A 20,477-nucleotide genomic window follows, 5' to 3' on the forward strand; every position below is an offset into this window, starting at 1 on the left:
GCAACTTTTGTTACTTTTGCAAATGTTGAGAGAGAAAATACCTTAGAGGTTGAAGTGAACTTGATGGATATAAAATGAGTTGAACGGTTGAGAGAGCTAATGAAGAATTGTGTAGCATAAGAATGATTTTTGAAATGAAAGAAAACAGATTATCAAATAGAATAGTGAAAATAAGTTTTATAGGTTATCTAATAAACTAAGGGTGTTTTAGTAATTTAAAATGGAAATGGGGACAAGGATATGTACATATTTATCTCCGTCTCCTTACCTGATTTAAAATTTTGAGATTACCCGTACCCATGTCCGGTTAATGAGGGGATCCCCCCCTATAATTGAGATAGGTCTGATGCAAGTTTATTTGTCATGCCTACATGATAAGCATGTTTTGCTAAAAGATGACCTTAGGGTGTGTTTCTTTGGGGAGATGGATTTGGAGGAGAGTGTGAGGATGAATTTAGATGGATGTGAATGGATGGATATGTGTGTTCCTTTGGGTGGATGGAGAGGGCAAAGTGAATGAATTTGTGGATGAATTTTGTGAAAGTTTATAAGTGAGTTGACTGACATGATAGATAAAAAAAGTTATAATAGATAGAATTTGAAGATTACTGTATTACCCTTGATTGTAAAAGTAAAATGAAATGAATTTTGGATGATTTAAATATATTAAATTTTAAAGTGTTATTTAATAAATATTAATAAATAAATAAACAATGAAGTATGGTTTGTATGAGAATTATTTTTATGAGTGAAATTTCAAGATTTACTTATTATTTAGTTCTCATGTTGAAAATATGTTGACATCCAATCTTTATTTTGGTTATAAAAATTACTGTAGAAGTTATCAATTTTAAAAATTACTGTGGAAGTTATTCTAGCATACATTATACACATAATAAAAAAAAATGCAGAAACATGAATTATTATAACGATTTTCTTCATGATACAAATAAAAGCAACTTACCTCTTGAAGAATTATACAATTACGAAGGTTCACCTACATCAATTGCAGCCACCTACACCACTTGCAGCCACAGAAATACTTAGGAATATCTACCACTTACATAAGAAATTTCCAAAAATTAGATCCACTATAAAGTGAACCCAAAATACAATAACCATACACTAACAAGCACACACCAAGAACTACTGTGAAATGGCTGCACCACACCTCTAGCTATCACCTTCATCGCAATGACCCTGCAACATCCATGAAATGCTTAGAAATAACCAACTCAGAACCATGTACACTGCCCATGAACCACCATCATCCCACTATCAAACAACATGACACCACACACTCGAAAAAAGGTTTTGGAGAATCGGTTACATAACCGATTCTCCAAAGCCTTTTTTCGATGCACGTAATTGGTTAGGTAACCGATGTTGGCTCCTTTGAATGCACACCAGAATCGGTTGTGAAACTGATTCTCCCCATGGTTGGGCTTGCTTCTTCACTTACACCATCACCATGACAACCATTACTCACCTGGACGATGATGGCCACCACACACAGGGATAGTGCTCACTCGTAGCTCAGGAATCTTACCTGTGCATGGCCAGAAAAGCAAAAGGAGTGGGTTACGTGAATGTAGCAAGGTCAGACATGACGAGGATATAATGGTAAATGTATCCTTTATCCATGCAAATCTTCGCAAAAATGAGGAGATGGAATTTGGGAGTTACCTTGCAAATCCGTTGTTGCTTATATGCTCAAATCATGTCATAAGAACACAAAAATGGTTTACAATCCGTCCGCGCAAATCAACGAATTTTAAGAATCCGCTCAAAGGAACACAACCATAGTCTGGCAGGTATATTGTAAGTGAGAATGATGCAGCCAGGAGGAGACAGTTTTGTTGGGTCGTGACGTGTTATAACATTATTAATCACTGATTTCTATAGTTTTATAACTCGGACACATTTTATGCTCCACATGCAGAAAATAATTAAAAAGTAGCTATAATTAGTAACAAAATATGTTGCTCAGTGCTGTGGTGTGTGTCTAGAGGTCTGGTTTTAATTTATAATGTTTCCTATCACTTGATATGAAGTTGTTGGGATTTAAGTGGGTGATTTGGGTAAAAAGTTTGCTAAATTATTATACAAGGAAGGCAGTTCCAGGCTAGCAAGCATATTAGAGACGCATATGGTTTGCAAGCATATTAGAGACGCATATGGTTTGCAAGCATATTAGAGACGCATATGGTTTGTGATCAACAAATTTAATTTTGTATTCCGTATTGAATTAGCTTGTCATTCTCAATTTTGGTTTAGCAGTGCAGCACCATAATAACTAGCTTGCGAGTCATGTCTGTTTGGTGCTATACCAATTTGTTTGGGTTAGGATTTTAACATATCAGTTTTATATTTGAAAATTGGAACTGTCTCTTTGTCCTTTCCAATAGAATAAATTCTTATTTTTGGTACTGATAAAATTTGAGGTTTTATTCTTACAGGATAGCAAAGGCTTTGAATAGTTGTAGTGCTAGCACTACTGACATTATCAGTACGACAGAGAGGCTCAAACAGGAGCTTGAAACTACAACACAGCGACAAGAGATTGTGGCATGTTTCTTACGCGACTATCAGCTCTCCCCTGAAGAGGTTTAGACAAATGTTTAATTTTGAACTATGGCTTTGTGAATTAAATGAAATACATGTATCATAATAATGCTTACAATTAGTTGTCGATTATCTGTAGATAAACGCACTTAGAGAAGAGGAGCTGAATGAAAACTTTTTCAAGGCATTATCTCACGTCCAAGAGATTCATGCCAATTGCAAAGTATTGCTAAGGACACATCATCAGGTAATCTGTTTGGATACACAGAGAAGAGATATCAGTTAAGATAGTTAGAATATTCGTGAGTTAGTTTCTTGAGGTGTTAGTTAGATATAAATAGGAAAGAAGGAGAGGAGAGGGTGGAAGGAGGTGAATTTTTGTAGATTGAGCTTTAGCTCTTTGTGAAAGGGAAGCCCTTGAAGGAGAGAGTGCTCTCCTATTTCTTGTTCTTTTCATTCTATTCAATAACAACTTTCTTTTCTTGCTCTTTTCAATTCTTGGTTCCTAACATAATCTTCTTGTCATCTCTATCCCCCTATGTTATGTGTTTTTGTGCAATACTGAACCTGCTGTTGGCAATCTGAATTCTGAATCCAAATTGCGTATATAATTTGAGTTTAATTTGGAATGCTAGTCATTGTCTCATGCAATATTTCCTCTCGTTGACTGAGTGATTATATTTATCTAGCTCACTGTGCTGCAAAGCTAGTTATAGCGCTACAAGGATGAATGTGGAAAATATTTATGTTAAATCTCAAAATTTGAAAAGTTATGGAGATATTCAAAATAGTGGCACAAACAAGTTGGTGCAAATCTTTGAGACAAAAATGAAAGTTTCTTGGATGCATGATCTCTGTATTCTCATTCGTTTATTTGAAGTATCAACTCTAGTTCTGGCTGTATGAGTTCCAAAGATTCCCATTATTGACAACTCAAAATGGACAGTAAGATGTTCTATAATTAAATAGAATTAGATAAATTTTATTCACTGACAACTTAATATTTGTATATCTGTGAGTTATAAAAAGCAACTAGGTCTTTCTATTTCTTAATGTCATTGTGCGCTGTTTACTTTTCTGTGAAAATTTTCACTTTATATTGTTTTTTTTTTTTTTCTGGCAGGTTTGCCCCATACTTAGCTGCTACTTTATTCGTTTAAAAGTAATTTACACTTTTATTAAATTAAGGAATTTCATTGCAGCGTGCTGGTTTAGAGTTGATGGATATGATGGCTGTTTATCAAGAAGGAGCTTATGAACGCCTATGCAGGTGAAGATTCATCTAGTTCAGCTCATATGGCCAGACTAGAACATGAATTGTATTTTATCTGAGTTACTACGAGTATGAAGTATGAATTTTAATCTCTGTATTGTTGATATAGATGTCAAGGATAGATGTTTGTTTCTTTGTACTGAGATCAACTAGATTTATTATATATATATAACTACTTATAATTTTCATTTCTAGGTGGGTTCAGGCCGAATGTAGAAAATTGGGGGACACTGACAATCCGGAAGTTAGCGAGCTTCTGAAAACAGCTGTGCGTTACCTCAGGGAAAGATCTGTCCTTTTCAAATATTGTGCAGAAGAGGTAATTCTGTCATTGATTTAATGGACTGGGTCTAAATTGATAAGTCTTGTTTTTCTTAGGATTTCAAATTTGCCATCTTCCATATTAGTAATGAGATATTTTGCATTCTGAAACATGTTGTGTTGCATCATCTACTGGTATTAATTATAAAAAGTTGCTCGTGGACCTCACATCATAATAACAGATAAAGAATATTATTCTTATTCTCTAAATATGGAAACTTGGACTCCTTAGCTTGTGCATCAGAAATTACTGTTTTGCTAATTTTGCAGGTTGCCAATATGAGACACAATGCATTATTTAGAAGATTTATAAGTGCTCTTACGCGTGGAGGACCTGGTGGATTGCCTCGACCAATTGAAGTTCATGCTCATGACCCACTACGATATGTTGGTGATATGCTAGGCTGGTTGCATCAGGTATGACATGAAAGGCTTGTGCATGAATGCTTGAAGCCTCTTCCGAATGCTATTATTCTGCCATGACTTATTTGTTCATCATCATATGGTTTTTTGTATGTATGCAGGCCTTGGCATCTGAACGAGAACTTGTAGCTGTGTTACTTGATCCAGATGCTATTGTTGATTCTGGATCAAAGCAATTCGCCAACAACACTGAGAATGGATCCGGGAAGACAGAATCTGACTTGATGTTTGTTCTTGATAGAATTTTTGAAGGAGTATGTAGACCATTTAAATTGAGAGTTGAACAAGTTTTGCAGTCTCAACCAAGTCTTATAGTATCCTACAAACTCAGTAATACACTTGAATTTTATTGCTATACTGTGAGTTGTCTCATCTTCATCCTTTTTTCTTGATTTTGGTTATCCCATATATTTATATATTTATGAATTTTCATGATCTTATAGATCGCAGATTTACTTGGGCGAGAAACTGCACTTTGTAATACACTATGGGCACTGAAAGATGCTGCTCAGAAAACATGTTTTGATATTTTGAAAGTTCGAGGGGAAAAGCTTTTGCGGTATCCCCCCCTTGTAGCTGTTGATCTTTCCCCACCACCAGCAGTGAGGGAAGGGGTATCTGTACTTCTTGAAATAATTGACACCTACAACAGCGTGATGGTTCCTGCTTCTGGTCAGAAACCTGCTTTTGGTCCAGTTGTATCTGCTATACTGGATCCAATAATTCAGGTATGCTTCTAAATCTGTTACCTCCAGTTGATAATTTATAGCATAATCGTTCTGTGTAACATGAAAGGAAAAAAATGTGAATTTGTAAATATTGCTATAAAATTTGACCTTAACATAAAATGGTCACTTACATTGTGCTTGACATTTTAGCTATATACATGACACAGTTAGCTGGCGTAAAATTCAGATATAGAAGTGCTGCCCTTGGATTCCAACGTTTTATCTTTTCTATATGAACTTCAGAATTTTCTTCGGGGCTCTTGTGAGCTAAATTCTACTGCCAAGGATGTCTTAAATGGCTATAGGTTAGATTGCTAGTTAGTTATCTAGTTACTATTTAGGATTTTTTTTTTCTGTAATTTTGGTATTTGATTTTGGGTTATACTTTTAGGAATTCTTTACATGTCTAGTAAAGCTTAATTTTCGGAGAAATAATCACGCCAATTGTTTCAGTTATCATAGAAAGTTGACAAAAATAAGCAATTGTGTCTTTTGAAAGTTGAACCAAGTTGGCATCTTTATATTTAGCAACTGTCTTAACAATAGGCCCTTGTTGTAGACCCTTGTACTATTTTGGCTTTAGAGTGATAAGAATCGTATTTGATATTGTGTTATAGGAGTACGCTAGGTTTGTTTTCCCTTTGTTACCCACAGTAAAACATTCCAATTTGAAAAGAGATCTAGATTATGGTTATTCATTTTCCATTGGCTGTTTATTTAATAAACCATTGGAGATCAAAGCTTTAGCTTCCTATTTGTTGCAGATGTGTGAACAAGCAGCGGATGCACACAAGTCAAAAGTAGTCAGCCATTCATCAAGGAGGAGTAGGACGAGTTCTGATTCTAATCAACATACTAAATCATCAGTGGATGCAATCTTGTCAAATAGTAGCTCTTCTTCATCCTCACTGGTCCGTTCTTGCTCCTTTCTTTTTGTCTTTTTTTTACATTTTAACTTAATTTTCCCTTCTCTTTTGTGTTTTGCAGATTGCTGCTTGTAGGATTTTAGTGTAGTTTTTCACTTTAACAAACTTCTGCTTTTGTTATAAACTTTATTCCTCCGCATTTTAATATATATATATATATATATATATATATATATATATATAGAGAGAGAGAGAGAGAGAGAGAGAGAGAGAGAATGCTATTGGGCACTAATTAAGAAAACAAAAGCGGAGAGTATTCAGTGGAAAAGAAAGTAAATTTCGTATTGAAAATGCAGATGTCATGTAATACTTTTGTAAGTAAATAGAAACACTTGAATATATTTATATTTCTCAATCAGTCTCCTTAGTATACTCTTTAGTAAGAGAATATAAATCCCAATGATCTGCAGTTTTTTGCGTCTGCATGTGCTTTTCATTTGCCATGTTGGTGCATGAGTCTGTCTACACATCCTTTTAACATCAGTGCTACGAGCAATTGAATGAAAACTTTACTTGGAATCTAAAACCTGAAATTGAAGTATATGTAACTTTACTGGAAATTATGTTCTAAGTGATCTTGTGGACCAACAAAATTGAAGTAATATGTAAATTTACTGGAAATTATGTTGTAAGTGTATATTCTTGTGGACCAACAAATATAGTTCCATACTCCGTTATTCCAGGTGTGTGAAAGGAATATGGGCGAACTTAAACATATATATCTTAATAAAAAAAGAAATTTAAGTTCCTTGTGGAAGTTCTATGCAGTAGAATATCTTTTTGTTTCTGTGCGACATTTGCATTAACTCGTGCCATGTGTTGCAGACTAGTGAAACTCCTTCAAAAATCTTTCTCATTAACTGCTTGTGTGCTATTCAACAACCTCTATCTGGATACGAGGCTGTCGCTGATTACGTGAATAGACTCGGAGCAATGATTGATAATCACTTGCGCGTTCTTGTGGAAAAAGAAGCCGAAGCAATCCTGAGAAGATGTAATTTGTCAGAAAAGATGCCTCTCTTGCAGAATTCAATCCACAAGGAAGGGGAGAACGAAGTGGGTACCCCATTGGCTGAGAGGGAGGACACTGGTCCAACCATTCTTTCGGAGTGTTTGAAAGCTCTGTTCGGCCTTATTTTGGGAAGTGAAAGTTCCCTGCCGGAATTTGAGCAGATGCAGGATCCAAGATTGCGTTCTGAAGCTTCTATTGGCGTGGCCAGGTCATTGGCCGAAGCTTACGAGCTTATTTATAAGGCTATTATGGATCCCAAAAATGGTTATCCGGACCCCAGGGCGTTGGCAAGGCATCCTCCTGATCAGATAAGAACTATATTAGGAATATAAGTTTTGTTTTGCTTCCTTTATTTGCTAATTACGTATATAAACTCTTGTATCTCATTTTGGATTCTACTGCTCTTCTATTAAATCATTCTGTAATCTACTATTAGCCTTTGAGTATTGTTGTTGATGAATATAATTTCATTGAATGAACTTTCCGTGTTATAAACTTCCCTTAGCACAATACTTTCTTATAAAAGTTAGGGGTTTTACTTAAAAAGACTAAAATATCCGTTAGTTGTAACTGAATATACACCCTGATTCTTCTCCAACGCTCATATTAGTTTTCCTCTCTTGTTCGTTCCACCCCTTCATTGCAACACCCACACTGCAACTACTCCCCATTGACGCCTTCTGCTGTCGAGCATCGTTTTGTGATTTTTTTTTTCTTCAAAAACTTTTCATTTTGTCAAATCATTGTATCATTGTTGTAAGTAATCTGTTTTCGTTTTACCTTCTGGATTGGCTAGTTCAGAAAATTCCCCAATTGCTCGCTCAATTCTTAACATTTTTGGATTATGTAGTTTGGAAACGGGAGGTGTATATTTATGTCATGTTCTGGTAATTTCAAAACACCTTTTAGATTCCTTGATGCGGAACATGTTTTGGATTTTTTGGAATGTCTAATCTAAAGTATATATTTCAAATTTTGGGTAGGTGTTTTGGAAAGTAATTAATGTGTTCTAGAAAGTCTAATTCACAATACATATTTCACATTTTGAAATACATATTTCAAAAAGTATATTTGTATTCTAAAATGCTTAATTTGGAGTACATATTTCATATTCTGGAATGAACAATTTTAAAATGCGTTTCGAAATAGATGTGCTAGAATAGTGTAGGATATATATGGATTGAAAAACTCGTTGTCGAGTATTTCAGCAACAGAGAATCCAAAAGTCAAAACATCAATGCAAGATGTTTTTTTTTTTTTTTTTACAATAGATTTCGGATTATGTGTACTGAAAAAATCCATTCAGAAATGGGTTAATCTAAAAGAAACATGTGCGACAATCATTGAAGAAAAAAATCCTTTAGTGTTACCCAATAATATCCTTTACCCATATTCATCCATTTAAATTTATTCAAATTCATTCTCACACTCTTTTCCAAATTCAAACACATCCTTAAACACCTGTAATTTTAATGATCACGTAAGTATCCTAATTTCATAAGAAAGATTACATTGAAAAATTTGGCCGACAAATGTGGTTGTCATTTCTATTATATTGTTAGTCAAAGGCTGATGTTTGGCCAAATTTATTCTGAAGAAAAGTAAATGCAAATTTCTTTGCTTTTTCTTTGGACTACAAATTAAAACCTTCTATACACAATCTTTTCCAATAAAGTAAGAAAACGTAAAACAAAAGTTCAAGATTCATTGTTAAACTCTATTACTTCAGAAATAAATTGCGAACGAAGAGGTGTTTTTTATTTATTTTTTTAAAGAATAAAATAGCCTTGTTTTTTACTTTTATATATGCATTCATTTAATTTTATATAACTTAATTTTTATAAAATACATCTCCCGTATCAAACAATTTTAAAAGGTTTTTTTATATTTTTTATTTAATTAGGAATAGATAAATACAAGTTGTTATATATCTATATATTTTTCTCTTTAATTTATATTTTATTTAACTTCATTATTTTTGCTTTCCTATAAATTTCAATTTCTTATTCTTGAATTTTGTGTATTAGGACATTCTAAATGAAAGGTTTTTTAACGAAACTAATATCGATAAAAGATTGCTTTAATATAGTTTATAAATATGAATCTTTTAAAACCGAAAAAATATTTGTTTAAGAACATTTTAAAATTCGTAAAAACTGTATTTTTATTGAAAAATATTTTTTTATAGAAAACTCTTATTGTATATATCTTAGGTTTGCACATCACATTCGCATTGTTCTAAAAAAAGACACTACTTTGCCCTACATCTGACACATCCCCACATTCGGATAAGGATGTCGGAAGGTACACGTCTTGTCATACCGTTAATTGTTTATTAAAATTTGTTTAAATAAAATAAAGCCAATTATTAATTTAATTCCGAAATAGTGAGTGAACCTTTACATAATTAAAAATAACTCTTTATCAATATCTCTGTTTTTATATTATACTTTTAATTCTTAGGATTTTATAATTAAACTCGTTGGAGTTAAAAAATAAATAAAAAATAACAAAAAATTAAATGTAAAATTTCTTCAATTTAATCTAAAAAGAGTGACTTATTAAGATTCGTGAAAATCTAAAAGAAGCTCACAACAATCTCTTGGTTCCTTACATCACATTTTTGTCTGCTTAATAACACCATATTTTTTTTTTGTCTTTTTGTTAGGAACAAGGCAATAAAAGAAAGAATAAAAGAGAAACAAATAGACACAGAGGATTTAACGTGGTTCGGCGTATAATGTGTATGTCTATGTCCACGACTACACTAGGAAGTATTTGTATTTCTAGTGTATCTTAAAGCTTTACATAGAGTCTCTTATATAGTAAAATAGAGAACCACATCTCACTATTCTAAGCGATGTGAGACTAAATCAAGTACCATAATACTAACAATTCTCCCACTTGGGGTTTGATTACATTACCACCTAGTGTAGTGCCTGCATCATCAATTTTCTCGAAGGCCAGTTGAGGCAATGCAAAACCTCAACTTAGTTGTTGTGACAGTCTTGGTCAACATATCAGCTGGATTCTCTGCACCTGGAATCTTCAACAAAATCAAATCTCCATCATTTATCAAGTTTCTGATAAAATGATACTTCAATTCAATGTGTTTGCATCTGGAGTGAAGAATTGGATTTTTAGCAAGACAAATGGCATTTTGACTGTCACTGAACAATGAAGGTTCATCTTGCCCTTTTCCTAATTCTTTTAGAAGATTCTTCAACCATATCATCTCTTTTTTTGTTTTTGAGATAGCTATATATTCAACTTCAGTGGTTGAAAGAGAGACTCTTCCTTGAAGTTTGGACTTCCAACTGATAGCTGTGCCACCCAACATAAAAATATAACTTGTTGTGCTCTTTCTACCATCCAAATCACCTCCCAAATCTGCATCAGAAAACCCCTGTAAAGTGAGATTACTTCTTTTAAAGGACAAATGCATCTTTGAAGTGCCCTTCAAATATCTCAATATCCACTTCACGCCTTCCCAATGCTCCTTTCCGGGATTGGATAGAAACCTGGTCACAACTCCCACTGCATGTGCTATATCAGGTCTGGTGCAAACCATAGCATACATCAAGCTCCCTACTGCAAATGCATATGGCACTTTAGACATGTGATTTTCTTCTTCCTCTGTCTGAGAATATTGCCTTTTTGAGAACTTTAAGTGAGTTCCCAAAAGGTGTATTCCTGGTTTTAGCATTTCCAACATTGAACCTGCTAAGCAATTTTTCTATATATTTTTCCTGAGATAAGTTTAGAATACCTTTAGATCTATCCCTGGAAATTCTCATACCAAGAATTTGCTTGGCTGGACCAAGATCCTTCATTTCAAAATTTTCTGACAATTGTTTCTTCAACCTGTCAATATCTGTCATATTAGCACCAACAATCAACATGTCATCAACATACAAGGCAAGAATGATATAACTATCAACATATTTCTTCACGTAACAACAATGATCTTCTTCACATCTGTGAAATCCTGAGTTTCTCATAAATTCATTAAACTTCTTATACCATTGTCGCGGTGCTTGTTTCAAGCCATACAAACTTTTATGAAGCTTGCATACAAGATTCTCTTTGCCTTGTACTTCAAAACGTTTTGGTTGTGCCATAAAGATTTTTTCCTCAAGATCTCCATGTAGGAATGCAGTTTTCACATCTAACTGCTCCAGATGAAGATTTTCTGCAGCTACTATACTCAAGATAACTCTTATGGTAGTCATCTTGACAACAGGAGAGAAAATTTTTGTGAAGTTAATTTCCTTCTCTCTGTTGGAACCCTTTCACTACGAGTCTGGCCTTATATCGTTTGCTGCCATCTGGTTCTTCTTTTAACCGATAGACCCACCTGTTTTGCAAAACTTTCTTTCCTTCTGGAAGTTTGGTTAAAGACCATGTCTTATTCTTCTGAAGAGACTTTATCTCATCTTCCATTGCTAGCTCCCACTTAATAAATTCACCTCCCTGCATAGCCTCAGCAAAATGCTCTAGCTCACCAACATCAGTCAACAACAAGTAATGCAATGAAGGGGAGTACCTTTGTGGTGCTACAATTGTTCTGCTAGACCTTCTAGTCGGTAATTCAGGAGTTACTGACTCTACTATATGTTCAGGTTTTGACCCAAACTCTGACTCAGGCTCTACTTCTGTATTCTGCCTTCTGTTGGCTACATCACTTTCTGAAATTTCTTCTAATGATACCTGCTCTGGTTTTTTATTTGCATTTGCAAATTCTGCAGTCCTGTCCTTATAGAACATGTTTTCATTAAAAGTAACATTTTTACTTCTGATAATTTTCTTATTTTGGTCATCCCAAAACCTGTAGCCATACATGTTAGATCCATAGCCAATGAAATAGCATCGCTTTGCCTTAGGGTCCAATTTATCTCTACTATTAGAGTTCAACAAAATATATGAAGCACAACCAAAAACTTTCAGATGTGAAAGGTTTACCTCATTTCCAGACCATACTTCTTCAGGTAACTGATAGCCTAAAGGAACTGATGGTCCTCTATTTATGAGATAGGTTGTTGTGCTTATTGCATCTGCCCAAAATACCTTGGGTAATCCTGACTGGATTCTCATACATCTTGCTCTCTCATTCAAGGTTCTGCTCATTCTTTCTGCCACATCGTTTTGTTCTGCTGTTCCTGGAACCGTCTTGATCATTCTGATCCCATTCTCTGAATAAAACTCCTTGAATTGATTACTATCATATTCTCCACCATTATCAGACTTCAAACATTTAATCTTTAAACCTGTTTGAGTCTCAACCTCCTGCTTCCACCTTTCAAATACAGAAAACACATCAGATTTATTTTTAAGAAAATAAACCCATACATTTCTTGTAGAGTCATCAATGAAGGTTACGTGATATTGTGAACCTCCAAGAGATTTCACTAGAGCTGGCCCCCAAACATCTGTATGCATTGGTGCTACTCTTTCAACTTTAGACGACTTACTTGTTTTGGAGAAGCTAACCTTTTTCTGCTTTCCAAAGATACAATGTTCGCAAGGTCCAACATCAACATGCTTCAAGTTAGGTATTTTACCTTTTGAGACCATGAGCTTCATTCCTTTCTCACTCATATGCCCAAGCCTCTGATGCCACAAAGAGGAACTGTTGCCAACTTCTACAACTGATATCATATCCTCATCTGCAATCATGTAAAGAGATCCTCGCTTCTTTCCACGAGCAACAACAAAATTACCTTTCATTACTTTCCAGTGTCCATCTCCAAAGGTGGTGTAATGACCTTCATTATCCAACTGCCCTATAGATATTAAGTTTCTCTTTAAGGCAGGAATATGTCTGACATTGTTCAAAGTCCACACACTTCCATTAGAGGTTCTGATATTGATATCACCTCTTCCTATAATATTAAGAGATTTTCCATCTATAAGGTAGACCTTCCAAAACTTTCTTGGAACATAGTTAGATAATAATTCTAAGGAAGGTGTAGTATGAAATGACGCACCTGAGTCCATAATCCATGAGTCAATAGAATTATCTAGACTACATAATAGTGCATCTTCAATTTCATCAGTTGCTGCATTTGCTGATTGATCACTATCTTGCCTCTTGTTGTTGTTGTTGTTCTTCCTTGGAGCCTTACATTGATTTGTAAAATAACCCCTTTTCTGACAATTCCAACAAGTGATATCATTCCGAAATTTTGGTTTTGATTTCTCTCTAGACTTTGATCTGCCTCGGCCTTGATTACGACCTTTCTGGCTACTTCTTCCTTTAGTTTCAGTACTCAATGCTGAACTAGAACTGGAAGATTCCCCTGAACTTTTCCTGCGAACATCTTCGCTTAAGATCAAGTCACGGATGTTATCAAGCTTCAACTTACTATTACTTGTAGAATTACTAACTGCAGTAACAGTTGCACTCCAACTTTTCGGAAGAGATGATAATAAAATTAATGCTTTCACCTCATCATCAAATGTTATCTGCACTGATGTCAATTGCGCAATAATTGTATTGAATTCACTAATATGATTAGTAATCGAGTTACCTTCACCCATTTTTAGGTTGACTAGTATGCGAATCAAATACACTTTATTGGCTGCAGATGGCTTCTCATACATATTTGACAATGTCTTCATCAAATCTACGGTTGTGTTCTCGTTCATGATGTTGAACGCAACATTCTTAGCTAATGTCAACCGGATCACACCAAGTGTCTGCCGATCTAACAAATCCCATTCCGCCTGCTCCATGTCAGTTGGCTTCTGCCCTGTTAAGGGTAGATACAACTTCTTCTGATACATGTAGTCCTCTATCTGCATCTTCCAGAACCCGAAGTCACTGCCATCAAACTTCTCAATCCTCACCTTCCCTCCTTCCAATGCCATTGCTCTTGCTGCTTTTACAAAAGCTCTTGCTGCGGCTTTTGACCAAAGCTCTCACTACTTCTCTAAATTGAGATCCCCAAGAAGAAAAAATAGAAACCAAATCTTTTCTGATATGGAAGATCAGACAATGCTGCAACCACAGAGCATACTAAAAAAATGGTAAAAGAGAGAAAAATAGACACAGAGGATTTAACGTGGTTCGGCGTATAATGTGTATGCCTATGTCCACGACTACACTAGGAAGTATTTGTATTTCTGGTGTATCTTAAAGCTTTACATAAAGTCTCTTATATAATAAAATAGAGAACCACATCTCACTATTCTAAGCATTGTGCGACTAAATCAAGCACCATAGTACTAACACTTTTTAACACTTTTTCTGCTTCCAACCACTATAGGCTGCTTTAGAGATTAAATTCGTAAAATATGAGTGAATTTACACATTTTCTATAATTAAAATAAGATTCATTATGATTAAGGTGGAACCTGCGGTTATTGTTCTATATTCGTACTACTATTCCACTTCACATGTTTTTGTTTAGTATAACATTCTCTTTCAACGTTAATACCCTTAAACATTATGATTAGATTAGATTGTTTATTAGTGTAACATATCCATTCGTAAATTGCACTAGACATTTATTATCCTTAATGTAAAGTAAGAGACTATTACTTTATACATGAGTTGTCAGAGGGTGCAGTGATTACTAATAATGGATTAAGATTATACACCTAGGATCCACGTCATTGATTAGGATTGAGATTTATAGCTACCACATACGAAAAGACCCAGAAAATTGACTCAAATGAAAACAAACATTCAACCCTGCTTAGCCTAAAGATTGCTACTTTTTGATTTGTTCTTGTGAGATTGCTTTCGAAGCTGGAAGAAAGCATAAGATTTGGTGTTCCTTCCATTCTCTGCTCATTCCATTCAACCCCATTTGAGATACAGCAATGGCAGAAGATTTAGAATCAGTGGGAGTTGTATCAGAGAGGGGTAGATCGTGGAAAGCTCATACGAGCATGACACTGTCGATGGCATTCTATGGTGGCTACCATGTAATCACAAAAGTGGCCCTTAATGATGGGGTCAACCAACTAGTTTTCTGCTTCTACAGGGATTTCCTTGCCTTCACTATTCTTGCTACTCTCGCTTTTTTTCTTGAAAGGCATGATCTTTTTCCCCTTCTCCTTCAACTGTTACTGATTATGCTGTGTTGGGAGATAAAGAATCCGATTGGCATGTTATGAGAGAGTGTAAAACTTTTCTCCACAATCTCAAAATAAATTGATTTTCATTTTCTTATAGAAAGTATTTGAAGAAACAGGGTTCGGAAATTTCTGATTTGTTAACTGTGTAAAAATTCCTTACACTGAGAGGACAGTTAACAATAAAAGTGTTTTTTTTTTTTTTTTTACCTTTTTACCTTCACATTTAGACATGAATAATTGCTCGTTGGCATCTTGACTCAACTTTTACTGATTGATAGAAATTTGGACAATTTTTTAGAATTCTTTGTACCTTAAACACCTTTGCACCTTCGTTCATGTTCTGATTTTCGCAGTAGCATGTTGGTAATTGTTAAAGATGTATTGTATGTTTTTATCCAAAGGGCTAGGCTTTTGGAAATAGTTGATTCATGAATACTACTTATTGGAGCAATTATGACCAAAGGGTTTATGGTAAGATCTTGCACCCCTCATTTTTCTAATTAATTGTTTAATTTCAGCACAAATTGCGTGATAGGACATGCTAGAGTAGTAATTTAAAATCATTCTTGAGTTTCCATCTCATGCTAGAGATGTATATGTATGATTAAAGGTTAAAATAGGTGAAATTGACTTTTAATGTCAATCACACAGAATCTTGCTCTCAAACACACCTAGTTGGTTCATGATACTAATTTTATGAAAATGTACTCTGTAGAATACTGATACCTTTTTCCTTCTGCTAATTTAGATCATTCTTGGTATTTACCTGTGCCAATTGGCTTATATTTGTTTGAGGTTCATAATCATCATCCAAAAATTGTAGAAATGTTCTACTTATACTTGTCTACTGATAATGGTTCCAGGGACCTGTCTTATGATGATCTGTTTTTGTGCATTTAACTGAATACACAGTCAAATTTTAGAAGTGAAATTTTAACCTGAAACTTTTTTTGTGTGCTGTCTTATGAGTTGTGTTGTGATAGTACTTTCTTTATTTCTGATATATGAGTATCCTAATTGTACTTTTTTACCATACTGGCTGTAGACGAACTAGACCACCCCTTACCAAGAAGCTATTGATGTCATTCTTAATTCTTGGATTCACCGGGTAAGAATTCTTGCTATATTCACTTATTTCTTATTTTTCTGATATATGAATGGTATATATAGTGTTTTGTTGCACCATAATATATATATTTTTTTTCTCCATGATTCATGATCAGGGTATTTGGCAACCAGCTTTTGTTTCTTCTTGGTTTAAGTTATACTAATCCAACTTATGCTGCTGCTGTACAGCCAACAATTCCAGTGTTTACATTTATGTTTACTCTGATGATGGGGTCAGTTTCCCTCTTATCCATTTCTTCTCAGTATTCAAATGTCTATATCAATATATAAAATTTATTTATTGATCATTTTAGCAAAGAAATTTGTAGACTCATGAAATTGTTCACAGAGTCCAGAACACAGAATAACGTATGCTTAACAAACTCAATCTTGCAGCATAGAAAAACTGAACTTGCTCAGATATGAAGGTTGGGCAAAGGCTGGAGGAACTCTTATCTGTGTTTCAGGAGCCATATTTATGGTTTTCTATCGTGGTCCAGCTGTGATAGGGGGTAACGAAATGGATCAAGTTACACAAATTAAACCAAGTGGCAACAGTTCTCGTTTTGCTATTGATATTGGATTAGATAGCTTTCAGCTTGGGGTTGTGTTCTTGATAGGGAACTGCATCTGCATGGCTGCTTATCTAGCCCTTCAGGTTTCTTTTTGTTACATTCATCAAAGCTGTCACATGTTTCTTTCAATTCTTTGCATTAAACCAATCATTTTGTACTTTCTATCAGATGAATTTACTTATTGCTAGAAACACCAATCTTTAACATCACTTAGTTTGTGAACTGATTTATTGTGATCTTTGGTTATTTTACTTGGGAGAGTGTTGGCCCCTTTAAGTTATTGCCATTAATTATTTTCAGGCACCATTATTGAAAAAGTATCCTGCAAATCTATCTGTCACGGCATATTCATTCTTCTTTGGAGTTGCACTGTTGGTGATTGCATCATTTTTCATGGTTAACGAGTCAACTGAATGGATTTTGACACGATCAGAGATACTAGCTGTTGCATATGCTGTGAGTCACTGGAATTTCAATTCAATTTTCCTTCTCATGAACTCTTATTAGTAATTTCCGATCCTTTGGTCCAATTCTGCTGTGATGTTCATGTTCAAAAATTTGTTCTAGCTGGTGAAGCATGGTTGTTAAATGGAGGGAAAAAATGACTTGCAGTGTAGCACAGAAGTCTAAGATCACATCAATGTGTTACTGAAAGTTGTATTTAAGTAATATGACACTGGATATAAACTACTGAAGTTAAACAAGGAATGATTTTTATTTTAAGGGATGAAAAGATTGAAAGTCTTTAATGTTGAGTTCCTACATAGTTTTTAATTGATTCACCTTCTAATGGATTATTTGATGCTTTATTAACATGCACAAACTTGTTCAGGGAACTATTGCATCTGCTCTTAACTATGGAATCATTTCATGGAGCACTAAGATCTTGGGGCCAGCTTTGGTTTCCCTATACAATCCTCTTCAACCTGCATTTTCTGCAATCCTTTCCCAAATTTTCCTTGGCACTCCAATTTACCTGGGAAGGTATAGCTCTCCTTCCACTTCAACATATTTGATGCATTCTTTTCTAACTACTCATGAATTTTAAAGGGTAATACTTAAAACAAGAAAGAGTATAAAGAATACTTTTTTTAGGAGCTTACTTTTTGTTCTTGTTCTTGTTTTTTGATCCATGTCATGATGATAGCATCATAGGGGGAACTTTCATCGTTACTGGTCTATATTTAGTTACTTGGGCATCTTATAGAGAAAAACAAGAAACTTATGATGGAGTTACTCCAAATGGCTCTTGGATCTCTGAACCACTTCTTCATGAAAAAGGTGAATGCCAGAGTGGTCACACTCAGGGTCCTCCAGCGTAAACATCAAAGCCAAACTCAGCAAATTCATTATTCATCAGCAATGCTTTGTGGAAAGTTTTCTCATGATTCTTGAATTTGTTTTTGTTATCCTTTTAAATGGTATGCTTGTTTTTTATATAGTAAATGTGAAATGTTGTTTGAGGACAAACTGTGAATGTGAAATGTAATATGATGTTTATATCTTCCCAATTTCTATGTCCTGTTAAATTTAACTGTCGACAGTTCTGAGATAACTCTTCGTTACAGTGTAAAAGTAATTGAATGTTTTGTTCTGTTTCATCGGCTTTAATTAGCCTTTCATTTGCTGGGTAGAAAAGGAGTCCAGATTCTCAACTAATTCTTTTAATAGTATTCTCTGCTGAACATTAAAAATACATTATATTGATATTTTAATATATTTTAAAACGTCAAAATTATTGATAATCGATGTATTACAAGAACACAATAAAGGAACAGCAACAAAAATCCAACAGAAAATTTCGTAGGAAAGTAAGAGAGATGAAAGTATAAAAGATGAATAGAAGACAAATTTGCCTTATTTTTAATATTTTTAAATATTTTTGCACTATATTGTGTATTGTAACTCTACTTTATATTTTAAGTTATGTCTATTTAAAAATAATTTATTTTAACTTTAAATATAAATCTTATAAGATATGGCACAAAATCAATAATGAATGCACAAAAATTGGATTTCTGGAGATTCTATTTACACTTTTCTTTTTTCTTTTCAGACTCTGACTTCATTTTACATTTCTAAAATTACTTCTCAAAATGCAAAGAATAATTTAAAAAATAATTTTTAAAAGAAAGAGGGTAAAGAAAAAAGGTGAGAGATAGAATAGAATTGGCTTTATATTGTAAAGCTATTTGCAAATATGAGCTGAATTTCAGGTTGGATCAAAATAAATAATCAAATTTTCCCTTTTAAGTCTCTACCTATGATTAATATACAACTTAATTCCAATTTTGTCAAATATTAGACTTAGATTATAAATATCTTCCTTAAATGAAAAGATTATGAGTATGTTAATGTAATACTAAGATCCAAAATAACAAATTAATTAATGTTATAGCATTAATAATCTGATCAAATAAAAAGTAACCTACAAATAATTTTGATCTATCAATATAACTTCTCATTAAATTCTAGACCCCTCATTTATAATCATTCAATGTACACTTAAGTTATCTATATCTATGTATTAATATAATTTTCTAAAATTCCACATTTAATTCAGATTTAAAAACTTATTCTGGATTACTATTACCGATTACAAATCCCTAACATATAAATTACAGATTTTCTTATAAGTTAAAAAACTTTAATTTTTCAATTTATGTTTTACAACCATTTATATATTCTAATTTGACCTTATCATCGTTTAGTGTGAGACTTTCACAGTAATCATACGATCATAAAGCACATTTATCTCATCTCCTTAACCTGTTATGTATTTAATACTAGGATATTTGCGGTCACAATCTGCTCTTATATATCTTTCATTACATACTCATAAACGTCATTGTCATAATCATAGTGCATATTTAAAGAGTAACCTCTACTAAAAAAATCCATAATTTTTTGTCAATTTTGTTTTAAAAAAAATTTTGTAGAAAATATTTACATATTGTCATGAATAAAAAAATAATTGCAAGAAATTTCTACTAACTTTTTGTAAAATATTTTGTATAAAATACTTTTTAAAAAAAAAACTTTTAAATTTTATAATTTTGTAGGAAATAATTACCCACAAAAAGAATTACTTGCTAATTAAATTTTTTAGAAAAAATCTTTTCTTACAATACTTTTTAACAAATTTGTAAGAAAAATAGCATATAATATGAAAATTTTCAATAATGATCATATCCACAAAGAACCAAAATATAAATTGCATACTATATACAACACTAGTACATGATACAAGAAGATGATGCATTTGATCATCTCAATCTCACACATATCATCTAGTAAGGAAAATCTTCCCCACTTCACTCATCATATTATCATTTGAGTAACACTAAAAATTTGGATTCTTTGTTGGTTTTTTTTGTGTTGTTGCTCTAATGTGACTTCAAAATATCTTGATGGTCACGGATTTTGAAATTTTAAAATATATTAAAAAAATGTTTAAAATAC

The 20,477-nt window shown here is 33.5% G+C and overlaps 2 protein-coding genes across 3 annotated transcripts in view; both read left to right on the plus strand.

Annotated features, from left to right (window-relative positions):
• LOC114173677 (oligomeric golgi complex subunit) overlaps positions 1-7,743 on the plus strand; it is an 8,966-nt gene extending 1,223 nt beyond the window's left edge. Inside the window, exons 3-11 of the mRNA XM_028058196.2 lie at positions 2,460-2,607; positions 2,705-2,812; positions 3,768-3,835; positions 4,034-4,157; positions 4,430-4,576; positions 4,684-4,941; positions 5,026-5,310; positions 6,075-6,221; positions 7,062-7,743. Of these exons, the coding sequence (XP_027913997.1) occupies positions 2,460-2,607; positions 2,705-2,812; positions 3,768-3,835; positions 4,034-4,157; positions 4,430-4,576; positions 4,684-4,941; positions 5,026-5,310; positions 6,075-6,221; positions 7,062-7,580 (1,804 nt within the window). The 3' untranslated portion in view covers positions 7,581-7,743. The remainder of the gene's footprint in view (positions 1-2,459; positions 2,608-2,704; positions 2,813-3,767; positions 3,836-4,033; positions 4,158-4,429; positions 4,577-4,683; positions 4,942-5,025; positions 5,311-6,074; positions 6,222-7,061) is intronic.
• Positions 7,744-14,898: 7,155 nt separating this feature from the next.
• Positions 14,899-18,616, plus strand: LOC114173673 (WAT1-related protein At4g19185-like). Of its 2 annotated transcripts, none has more exons than XM_028058189.2 (7): positions 14,899-15,290; positions 16,379-16,441; positions 16,557-16,673; positions 16,837-17,098; positions 17,316-17,471; positions 17,848-17,999; positions 18,163-18,616. In XM_028058189.2, exons 1-7 carry the CDS (start codon positions 15,076-15,078, stop codon positions 18,335-18,337), a joined length of 1,140 nt encoding a protein of 379 aa, XP_027913990.1. In that variant the 5' UTR covers positions 14,899-15,075; the 3' UTR covers positions 18,338-18,616. The 2 variants fall into 2 exon arrangements, with proteins under 2 accessions (XP_027913990.1, XP_085526125.1); XM_085669999.1 differs by having other exon boundaries at positions 15,125-15,290; positions 15,735-16,441.
• The last annotated feature ends 1,861 nt before the right edge of the window (positions 18,617-20,477 follow it).

The sequence above is a fragment of the Vigna unguiculata genome, chromosome 2 (genome assembly GCF_037176805.1).
Source record: "Vigna unguiculata cultivar grain cowpea cultivar isolate G323 ecotype 2 chromosome 2, ASM3717680v1, whole genome shotgun sequence".
NCBI lineage: Eukaryota > Viridiplantae > Streptophyta > Magnoliopsida > Fabales > Fabaceae > Vigna > Vigna unguiculata.